Source organism: Fringilla coelebs, assembly GCF_963513975.1.
Source record: "Fringilla coelebs genome assembly, chromosome: 8".
Taxonomy (NCBI): Eukaryota; Metazoa; Chordata; class Aves; order Passeriformes; family Fringillidae; genus Fringilla; species Fringilla coelebs.
This window is the reverse complement of record NC_140066.1, coordinates 12,715,605-12,727,297: the sequence shown is the minus strand read 5'-3', so window position 1 is coordinate 12,727,297 and position 11,693 is coordinate 12,715,605. Positions and strand designations below refer to the sequence as shown.

General features: G+C 42.1%; 1 protein-coding gene across 4 annotated transcripts in view; it reads left to right on the top strand.

Annotated features, from left to right (window-relative positions):
• The first annotated feature begins 1,379 nt into the window (after positions 1 to 1,379).
• LOC311156520 (L-threonine ammonia-lyase-like) overlaps positions 1,380 to 11,693 on the top strand; it is a 28,993-nt gene continuing 18,679 nt past the window's right edge. Inside the window, exons 1-3 of one of the 4 annotated variants that reach the window (XM_084210520.1) lie at positions 1,380 to 1,601; positions 5,784 to 5,810; positions 8,993 to 9,335. In XM_084210520.1, the coding sequence (XP_084066646.1) occupies positions 1,501 to 1,601; positions 5,784 to 5,810; positions 8,993 to 9,335 (471 nt within the window). In that variant the 5' untranslated portion in view covers positions 1,380 to 1,500. Of the gene's footprint in view, positions 1,796 to 5,783; positions 5,811 to 8,992; positions 9,336 to 11,693 lie in introns of all 4 variants that reach the window. The other 3 variants (XM_084210518.1, XM_084210521.1, XM_084210519.1) reach the window with 3 other exon arrangements.

Below are 11,693 nucleotides of genomic sequence, written 5' to 3'. Positions count from 1 at the left end.
CATCCATCTGGACCCCCAGAGCCAAAGGAATTTCCATTTTCACCGCTATAAAGTTCCATTTCCTGCCCACCACTGCAGCTCAGCTGTGTTGTGAACAGAGTAGTAACTCCCCTTGCCTTCCCTCTGTGCTTCAAGGCACCGGTGAAATTGGCCTGAAGGTAACTTGGCTGCAGGGCTGCAAGTGCTGGCAGCATATAAGTGCATTTTTTCCTCATCTCCCCTGGCAGCAGCGTGCTGCTGGGCTGTGGCCACTTGTAGCACATGGCACCACCACAACCTGCACATCCACCACCTGGAAAAGAAAGAATAAAAGCGGTCTGTGTGTGAGAAACTGGAAAAAATGGTCAATCTGGAGCTTCATCAGTACTAATGAAGTCGAGAGAACACGGGTCTGCCTGCCACGCCAGTGCAGGGAAGGCTCCACCAGCACAACTCAGACTTTCCAGAGATCCCAGAAGACTATTTGAGCATTTATTTTGACTCTCCCATATAAATTAGATTATAGCATTTCTCATGATGTCCTGTGGGGAAAGTTAGGTTGCAGCTTGGGTTACATTTTATAGCATGTCTGTTCTCTGTCTTGGAGATTAAGATTTTGTATGGTCTCAGTAGAAGGCAGAGTACTGAGGGCCCTCTCATAGCTGGAAATAGATACCTGGTTTGTCTCCAGGCAGTCTGAGTACTGCACTCCATCAGGAATATATTTGAGAGGAGAGGAACCACAAAAGGACTTCTGCCCCATCCCTGCTGCACAGCCATTCTGTATCTGGAACTGTGTCTCTGCCTTTGCTAGTTCTCTCTCAGGGCAAAGAAAGGCAAATTTAGATGGAGTTTATATACATATACCCATACACACACATATATGTATTTCTATATAGCTATATAAACCCCATCTAGCTGTAAATAGATATAACAGTTATGTACATAGGTATAGCTAACTGTTGCTACAGTCCTTCCCCTAGATGGTATTTTCTGTTCTTTAAGATCTAGATATTTTTCTGCTGCAGGGACTTGTGCCAAGAGAAGACCTACACGAACTGAGCTGTCTCCTCTGTACCCCAGTCATGAGGAGCCATGTCCCTTGGGGCTGCCTGAAAGCATCCCTGCGGAGACTCAGCCCCCCAAACCTGGCATCCCTTTCCTGCTGCTCTGCCTGCCAGAGCCCTGCTGCTCAGTCATGGGCCCTGCAGCTGGTGGGGATCATGCTCCACAGCTAAGCAGTAAGTAACCAAAGCTTCAAGTGTCCTGCTAACAGAGCGTCACCCAAGCATAATCCAGGCCCTGACTCAAATTGACAAGGACAGGTTGTGCTCTGAAATAATCTCTTTAAATAGCAGCAGCCATCTCTTTCCAAGGCACTTCCCCCCCAGCCAGCCCTGAGAGCTGCTTACAGCACACTGCCTCTATTTCCCACCCAGGCAGTGCAGGGCTGACACTTCTCACAGGCAAGTGTGTCCCCTGCCAGCAGTGTCCCAGCTTTGCTTTGCACCAGGAGTTACGATGAATTTTGCAGCACAGTTTATCTACTTCAGGGTCCTAAAAAACAGAAGTCCCAGGGAGCGCTACAGGGAAGACGAAGACTACGATCCTTTCTGGCAAAGGTTGGAGAATATTGCTGTCTGACTTAGAGCTAGAGTGCTCCTGTATCCCCCTCAGGGGTCATGGTCAGCCCTCGGGGTCCCCCCAGGGCCAGGCCCAAGGACATGACAACCCCTGGACCCCTCCTGCCTCCTTATGGTGTCGTAGTTGGAGTTTTGCTTCGCCTCGTTGTTTATTTAGTCGCTGTGCTGTATAGGTAATGCTTTCTTTTTCCTTTTCCTAATTCCTTAAAAAAAACAAACCAAGCAAAAAATCCAGGAATTTGTTTGTAATTTTCCATAATCTCCCAGGGTTCTGTGGATATGGGTTGCTCTCGGAGTTATCCACTAGAAGTGGTGGAGATTTTAATATTTTTAGCCCACAGAGTTCAGCTTTTTTATTTCTTCAAGGGTACGGTATCAAAAATAACCCTAGACAGGCCAGTGGACTGCTGAAAATTTATCTTGGGATAGCCCATGTCAGATCCTGTTATTACAGTTCTGTGGTTGTCTTTGTTATGGTGCTTATGGTGATCTTAAATTCCTGTTGTCAAACTTGGATGGTGCAGATGGAATTTAAGAGTCATCTAGTGTCCTTGTGTAGCATGAGCTGAGGCTGTGCACACACATGGCATGGTGGTGTTGTGCAACCCCGTTCTTAACCTTTTCCATAGTTTGTTTTTCCCTCCATTTCATTATCTGGACACCACTACTGAGATCACACTCTGGTTTTGCCAGATGTGGTACAAACAAGGAACAATTCTCATTTCCTGCGTCTCCTTGTCACAGATGTTGTTAACATTTAAATTGCTTCAGTGGACTTGATGCTGTTCATAAAGGGGAAGACAAGGTTTTCTGCACTGTGAAAAGGGCTTGCCCAAAGTCACCCATGATATGACCTGTTCTGCAGGGCACTGTGGATCTCCTTTCAGCACAGGACCACTCTTTCCTCTATTTTGAGTTATGCTATTCGTTCTTAATTGGAAGTGAATTATGGAGATGTGTTTATCACCAGAAAACCTCTAGACTCAGAATACATTCAATTTAGGAAAAAGTTTAATTGCTTCATGAGTTTTGGCTGCCAAACTCTGCGCAGTGTTGGATAGCTATCATTTGACATTCACAGCTGTGAATGTCTGACAAGAACTTTTGAGAGGGATGGGTCTGTTTGAGGGACAGTTGGTTACCTCTGCTTCAGCATTTCCATCATGGGTGGCCTTGTGAATTCCTCTTGCTTTCAGATTGCTTTTCCTAGTGTTTTCTATTTAGCAGCTGACACCCAGTTGCCATTGAGAGCAGTAAGCAATGACATAAGCATAGCGTGTACAGAAGAATGGCAACAGATTATGACCACAGATGGAGGCATATATAGTGCTAAGCTCAGTTTCTGGTAAATCTGACTTGCTAAAAGTAAGGAAAGATTTTTATCAGAAGTGATAATACAGCTTGGTTGCTTGCTGCATGAGCTTGAGCTTTCTTTGTTTCTGTTGCTGGTGCAGCATCACACGGGTTTGTCAGAGCTGTAGATGGTGAGTAGCATTCTAAAGGCCTGCTCAGTCTCAGGGCTTGGTTATTCTGTAGCTGTGCTGGATGGTCACAGTGCTCACACTTTTGTCACTGGGCATGGTTACTATGGCCCGACCTCCTTGTCTTTAAGACACTCTGATAAATAGCCCTGCGGAAGTCTTAGGCAAGTCACTGGATCTGTCTGTGCCCCAGTTTCCATCAATAAAGTTGAGCTAATATTTGCTGAACTTGTCCTTCTGTTTAGGGGAAGGTGGTGGTGATTCCTATGTGATTTAGGAGCAATCACTTTGCATAGGCTTTAGATATATAAAGGTCAGATATGCATTTTATATTTCCATCCTGTATGAACCACTAGTTGCAGTGATACAGTCTCAAATGGGTGTTCTGCACAAAATACTGATAATTCAATATCAAAATAATGATAATTCAAGACAGTCATATTTAGAGTGCAGTATTTCCTTTTATCTGATTTGAATTTATTATCAAAGCAAGAGAACTGTCAAATTTATTGTGTTCCTTCCCTGTGCCTGCAGGAGCTTACTTGTCACCCTGTAGTGGTGTGCAGGGCACTCAGACACTATTGAGTGCCTAACCTGCATAATTTCTGGTAGTGCAGATGACATTTGTTATGATCTTTCTTGATACTTTTATCTCAGCAAGCGTCTATTTTTCTAACATTTTTCTTTCATAAAGTCACACTTGCACAAGTTGCTGAGATGCTTTAAAGAATTACTGCTGTTGCAGTATTTGGATGTATTTGGGAATGGGTAAAAAGGCAGAAGAGGAGTTGAGCTGGAAGAGGAATATTTATGAGCTACTGGAAAAGGGGATTGCAACAAACAAGGAAAGTGTCAGAGGGGTCTGGGAGGCTCAGGTGGCGAGAAGGGTCAGAGGAGACAGCACTGGGACATGGAATTAGAAGGATTAATGGAGCTGGAGAGGTTCTGGGTAAAAGGGATTTGGATGAGGGAAAGGGCCCTCTCTGTCATATCCCGGGATTGCCTCTTTCTCACTCCTGTGAGAGGAGATCCCAGCCCCAGTCACATTGCAGTCATAAGCCAAGCAGATTGCTACCTCCAGCAGGCTGCTCACCCTGCCTTGCCCCCTGTACCTGACCCATCTCTGCTCAGCACTGAGGAAAGAGGCAGAAGTGACTTCAAATGGGGTCACTTTTTGCCTTAATAAGTATTCTGGACTTGCAGGTGTAAGATCTGAGCCCAGTTACCTGAAAGCAGATGACAAATATGTCTAAAGCTGTTTCTTACCCATGTCTCTTGGTCAGTGTGCTCCAGGAAGGTCTTCAGGGAACCTGAAGGTGATGGCAGCATATAGGTATGACCTTAAGAAACCCCTACACCCAAAATATTAAAAAAGGACAGAATGAAAATCCAGATGTGGAGAACATGTGCATATGAGTTTGAAGTGGTATTCAATCTCAACATTTTGTGACTGCTCAACTGCACAATTTGCAATACTGTCAGTCCCTCTTTAGAGTGAATGTGCATCACTGTGAACACAGATGACAAAAACTGCTGTAGAAATGACAAAGACAGGCTGAGTTTTCAGTCTTATATTAAAACTAGTTTCCTTTTGTGACAGTTGAATTTCCATCTGGGAATCAGTACATGGGAATGTATGTCCATAATTTCAACTTTGTGTCTGCCTCAAAAGATGCTGTTGTGACTCATTTTTAAAGTGTAAAAGCTGCCAAAGGGGCTAACTGCTGGCATTGGGCACATCTGCAATCAACACTGGGTCAGGCCAAAGAGCAGTCCTCCTCTGTGTCCCCTCTCTAGGGGTGGCCAGTAACAGAACTGGGAGAAAAAGGAAAGCCACCTAAGGCACTTTCTCTCACATGCTTTCATGGAGTTTGCTCAGGGGCTTCCTGAATCACAGACTAATTCTTGAACAATGTGTGTATCAGTCACTACTTCCATTTAGTTGTGCATTTTCTTAGGAGCCCGTTTACATTGTTGTTCTTTGTAGAGTCCTCTTGCAATGAGTTCTGTGAGCTAATTATTTTCTCTAAGAAGGGAAATTTTAAATTTTCTACCTCATACTTTAATACCATCTCCCCCTAACATTTATCCTGGGCAGAATGGGGACGAGTCTTTCACACTTTGCTATTCCCTGGACATGCATGGTTTTGCAGATTTTGTTCCTTCAGTTCTAGAAGCAGAGGAGATCCAGTGCCTCAGTTTAATCTGTTTAGTCTGTTTTGTGGGTCCTGAGGGAGGCAATCTCAAGTGCTTCACCATGGGGACATGTAACTGCCCATCATTGCACACTTGGACACTTCTCTGTCTAACAAAGGCAACAGTTGTGGTCTTTAGGTACAGTTTGCATTCTTGCCTTTCATCTTCCCAAAATTATTTTTTCTGGTTTTATTTTTTTCTTAGCTTGTTAATATTGCTATTTTTGAATGTTTTTCCCTAGTGCTGTTTAACTTGATGAATATTTTCAGTATGTTCAAAAAACCAAACTGGAAATAGAAAAATGATTCATTCCAAGTTGTTGCTTTTTATTATTGTAGGAGTACACTTTGGTACATACTGTCTTTGCATTGACTTTGAGATTTTAAAATATGTAAAGCTATCTCCTTAAACAAATGATATTTTTTCCTGTGCCTTAATTGTTTACGGAAAGTCTGCATATGGATCTTCTCTTTTTTTTTTCCAGTTATGCTGAGCAGCTGTTCTTGAAAAAGTAGGTTTATAAACTGTATTTTCATGTTTGCTTTTACTAATCACTTTGAAGGTAAAATGTTGCAATTTATAATCATGTAACAAAGCTTGCCAGCTGGGTGTTTGTTTTATGTCTGGAAATAAACAGACCTTTTAATGAAAACTTGTGACAAGCTCCAAAAAAGGAAAAGCTCCATTTGAAAGGAGCAGTGCTTTATAACGCTGGGGTTTGGATTTATATTGGCTCAGATCTTCAGCTGGTGGACATGGCTGCAGAATAGGGGCTGGATTTTGACTGTGCTTGAGAAGTCATGTGCTGTGTTTTTGTGAGCACTTGCATGATTTGCTGCCTGCTTTGGCTGTTCCTGTAAAAGAAATCCATCTAGATCTCTGCCAAGCATGTGGAATGCTTTTGAGGCAAGAAATACTTTTGACCCAGCAGGGCCATTTGTGATATGTGATCAAACCTCAGCCCGCTGTTTACCTTGGGAGTTTGAGAGCTCTAGGAGGGTCTGTGGCACATCCAGGTGGGCTCAATATGGGAACATGTCATTCTCTAATGTAAATGAAACATGTGGGTGTAGAAGAAGAATCAAAGTTATTCTGAAATAAATACACACAATACATATATGTACAATAGAATGAGAGAGGCTGCTGACTTTTCAGATGCACATGTATGATAGATTTTTATTAAATATTGAGATGGTAATAATTCAGATGTGCTCTAAACCTAACTCAAGCCTGAAAAGCCTTGAGTTTACATATTTTACAGCTGTTTGATTTCTGTTCCTCTTTACCAATGGTCACAATGGAGTCCTGAGCAGATACTCACTGGTCATGGGAGTGGTACTGCACGTCAAGGACTGAGAATCTGATTTACTTCCCTCCTTTTTTTCTGCAAAAAGGGGACACTAAGGCTAGGGCAAAAAGTCAATATTCCATTTTAGTCTATTTGCAGATAGAAATATTTGACAGCACTAGTGTGATGAAGCATTACCATGCACTTGTACTTTCTCACAGAATCCTGCTTCATTGATAAACTTCTTATGATATCTTTGGCTGGGTGTTTTTATAGACTTTTTAATTGCAGCAGATGCAATGAAAAATGAGAATTGTTCTTCCATCTCAAATGCCAGTTGGATAAAAATTTGGCCCATAAACTCACAAATTTTTGACCTGCCTTTTTTTTTTTTTTTACCCTACATAGACCCCTTTAAACCATTTCTGGTGTAAGAACATAATTCATATGTTCTTACATCAATAATTCATTGCTAATGTTTGCTAAACATTGTAGACAGTATGTTCAGAAATAAGACCTATCTGTTCTTCCTTTTGGAGTGTTATGGGAGTCTGTGATATGGAAAATATTTCTTTGGAAGGGAGAGGCATGGAATGAACTCTACCAGCACTGTGGCCTCCTGGATGCTGCTGCTGCTGCTGTTTTTTGGGGGCTGTGCTGTAACAAGTTCACAGGGAGGCAGTCTGATCTGGTTCTCAGCTTTGCATTAAGCAGACTAATGTGCACCCTAGCTAACACTGGAAGCTTAACATCTTTATGAAGTGTTCCAGCTGTCTGACCCCAATGGAGCAGAGATGCAGAAAAGTATGGAACAGAGCTCCTTGATAAGTTGCTTGATTTGAAGCAGAATGCCTGGTGTTAGGCTGTATCAGCTTTAAGATAAAGTATTGGGAAAATAGTTTAGATAACAAATTTCAACATAAAGAGGTTACAAATGTGTATATACTTTCTTTATGTTAGAAAATTAGTGTTCTCATTAATTAGAGAGAGAAGATCTTGCTACAAAAATTTTCTCCTGTGAAGATATACAGAATGATTGATGCTGTGGTATATTACTTGATTCTAATAATAAAACATTTTATGTTGCCCATATCGTTATGTGATTTACTTGGTGGAGGAATTGGAAGTGTAATAGGAGCCAGAGCTACTGGCACAGATTGCTGATACCATTAAGGACATGGATGATACTGCCCAAAGTGGGCAATTGCTCAAAAACCAGATGTTTCTAAATATTTAAAAATTCTTTTGGAAATTGCTGCAAAGCATATTGTGGTGTTGATCAGTGCTGTAAAATGTGCTTTAGCCAGTCCTGTTGTTGGATAGCTGCAAAACTAAGACCCAAATTATTTTAGGAAAAAGGTAAATATTTTTTGTTGGAGATAATGCTGGAATCTCTGACATAATTTTACACGTTTGTTTTTAGAAAACCATTTCCACCAAATAGATTAATAGTGAGTCATGTAGAGGAGCTTATACCATCTGTCTAATCACAGCTACAAACCAGGGGTGGTATCAGCTCTTTTCCAAATCACTGGCCTTCTGCTTAATGCTCCCTTTCCCCGTAATAATCTCCAAATTCCAAGAATTCCTAGAAGCTTTGCATTTATCTGTTAGTAGGGCTGCAGAATCCTGCACTACAGCACAGTGTTCCTTGTGGACTGAACGCTGTGGACCACAGAGTCAGGCAGTTGAAGGTAGCAAATCCTGCAATTTTTTCTAGCAGTGCTCTCTCGTATGTTTCTTGGGGAAGGAGATTTTTGTGCCACCACATTTCTGCCATATCTACACAGGTATTTACCCACGAAATGTAAACCCACAGATCAGAAGACCTAATTCTTTAGCTATGGAGGAGGATACAATTATTATACCTTATCAAAGTAATTTCCTTCTCATCACGAGGCAGTTGATGGCTGTCAAGAGTATGCTCTGCAAGTATGCAAGGGCAGAGAGCAGACCTCCTGTGTACAGTGTAGTGGCATTTGTTACTGCTATTAATAGTATGTGGGAATGGTCTGCAGCAGCTCCTTGCCTTTTTTGAAAAAGATAGAATTGTGTGCAGAAAATACAATTCCAGTTATTACAAAATTTTTGGAAGCACTGAACTAGGATCATTGCTGGTTGAATACTGAGTACTAAGGAAGGTCTTGCTGTCCAGGGAGCACAAATTATATATTTCTTATTTTCTTGGGTAGGACAGTTTCACAGTTTGCCCACGTGTTGAGTTATTTGGGGCTTTTCTAACAGCTGGAAGGCTTACAGCATCTTTCAGTGCACCTACAGGTAGGTATTATGTCAGTAGCAACTCACTCTGCCTGTTTGAGGCTTGCAAAGAGCAACTGAAAATGCAAGTATCAAACCTTTAATCATCCAAGCCTTTTTAACAAGTTTCTTTTCTTTGTTTTCAGGGATGACAATAAAATAAAGAAACAAGATATCCCAGCAGTTTGTGATCTTCACTGCTGTAAGGATGTCCCTGTAAGAAATGGCCTTATTGGGCAGAAGCCACCCTCTATCAACCCCGAGAGACTGAAGGATTTTGGTGAGGAGGATTACCTGAACGGGGATGTGAAGACCTGGGAAATGAAGATAGTGAGCCGAAATGAGGAGTTGCTTAGGGATGCCCTCTCCTGCATCCCTCAGCCAAGCAGTAGGACCAGCCTGGCAAGCTGTAACAGGCTGATTCGCTTTGAAGACATTAGTGCAGCAGCCTTCAAAATCCAGTGTGGTGTTCAGAAAACCCCCTGCATGGTAGGGAATCTTTATGGTTTTGCATTCCTTCAATGTTTCTTTTCATTTTCCTTATGACAGTCAATCAGAAATGAAGAAAGGGTATGTGTGAATTGCAGCAGACAGATCTGTGTGAGAAGACTTATGTTCATATTAATTGTATTTAACTGTCAGTAATAATTTTCTTATCTGTTTACACTAACCTAAATCCTCAAAGATTGCAGTGACCTGTAAACAAAGGATAAACCACATTAGGCATAGACTTAATGCACTGTGGTATTATGCTCCCAGTGAAAAACTCCTGCTATTAGGAACCTGAGTTGGAGGTGGCAGACTATGAGTGTTTGGGTAAGCACTCTTGTGGGAGGGTCTGGTTTGGAACCAGCCCTCATATTTGGAGGGTTTGAAGATACAGATTTGCCTTCTCAGCCAGGCCAGCCAGGAAGGGCTGGATATGTTCTGTAACCAGGTATTTCTGCCACAGGTGTCTTCAGCAAAATAAGGATGCACACAAACCTGTGCACCTGTCAGGTGTAGAAATGCCTGAGATGCCCCCATCAATGTACAAGGTCTGCTGAAGCATAAGAGAAGTACAATGGCAAGCTGTACTGTATTTCTGTATTTTTTCATGGTGTTCTTCTACCACTGGGAGCTCCTCAAGCAGGCTACTCTGGGCTCTCTGGGTAATCTCTTTTCCTTTTGGTGGGTGAAAAGAGTGTCTTTTCTAAATGGCAATTCTAGCAGCAGTCCCAAATCACAGTCTCAATGAATCCTTGTGGATTGTTTTTCTGACATGCACAGGGTAAGAATCTTGCAATCTGCTTGGGGTTAGCAGTCCCTGGAGCGAAGGGGTTGGGTCCTCAAAGTGCAGCAGTTCTCCTTGTCCCCATATGATGCCTGCTGATGCACAGACATCATAACTACTTCCACTGTGGGATTTTTAGGCTAGCATTCCCAAAATAAGGACAGCTGTGCTTTTTGTAGCACATAACTGAAATGTGTCTTGTGTCAAAGGACATGGTGCAAGACAGTTTGGGGCTGTACGGTGGCACAAAAGATTTGGCTGGAATACAGGAAAGTTTTGGCTAAGATAGAGTTAATTTTCTTCACAGTAGCTGGTATGGGGCTGTGATGGATTTTGGATTTTGGATTTGTGATGAAAACATTGATAAGACAGAGATGCTTTTGTTACTGCTGAGCAGCTCTTACACAGAGTCAAGGTGTTTTCTCTTCCTCACTCCATCCCACCGGTGAGAAGACTGGGGAAGTACAAGGAGTTGGGAGGGGAGACAGCTGGAGCTGCTAACCCCAGCTAACCAAAGGGACATCCTACACCATAGGACATCTTGCTCAGCAATAGAATTAGGGGGAAAGTTGGCTGGGGGCCTGTGGCTCAGGGCCTGGCTGGTCATCAGCTTTGTTGGTGAGCAATTGCTTTCAATTGCATAAGCTGTCTTTTTTGGGTCTTATTTATCTCTCTTTGATATTTTCCTTTTAATTACATTGTTGTTATTTACTTATTTATTTATTTATTCTTACTAATTTTTCTTATCCCAGCCCATGAGACTTCTCACTTTTACCCTTCCAATTCTCATCTTGCCCAGAGCACAGGGGCAGGGAAATGAGCAAGTGGTAGGATGATATTTAATTGCCAGCTGAGGTTAAACCATGACACCCCTCAACTTAAACAGCTCCTTTCTCCTTGTTGTCCCTGGCAGATTTATGCAACCCAGTTGATCCCCTTTCTGCGTTTACTGTTTCAAGCTGAACTTGAACCAGTCTCACTTTAGTCTTTTTTTATGAACTATTCTTTCAAAATTATCAAAATAGTGGAAAACCTATACCCATATAAACACCTGTATATTTTATTGTGAAAATAGCCCATGACTGTTGTTATTCAAAGTAATGTTCCTGCAGAAGTTATTAGTGCATTTCATGCACTGTTTCAAAAACACAGAGTGGTGTCAAGAAAAACCCAGAAAACCTTTATTTTGACTCATTGTGTAGAGGTAAGAGCCCCTTTCAAGGAAATTTCTTTAGACTAAAAAAGTGAGTGTGATATAATCCATTTAATTAATTGAAAAGAGAAACATTTTGCATAGGGTGATTCCTAATCTGCAGGTAAAACCATGGATGGAGCATCTTGGTTCCTGAGGCAGGACTTTGCCTTGGAGCTGACATATGGCATCATGAATGGATAGTAACATGTCCAAGAGCTAGCAAGCATAAGAAAACGAGGAATTGACATCAAGCTGGACACATGGCTTGGCTACTACTGATGAAGGAGCTGTGAGGGTTGTGTTGTTTTAGCTTTGTGGATGCCAGAGGGGGGCTGTGCTGTGTGCTGTACCTTAGACATGGTATCTGTAGTCCTTAGAT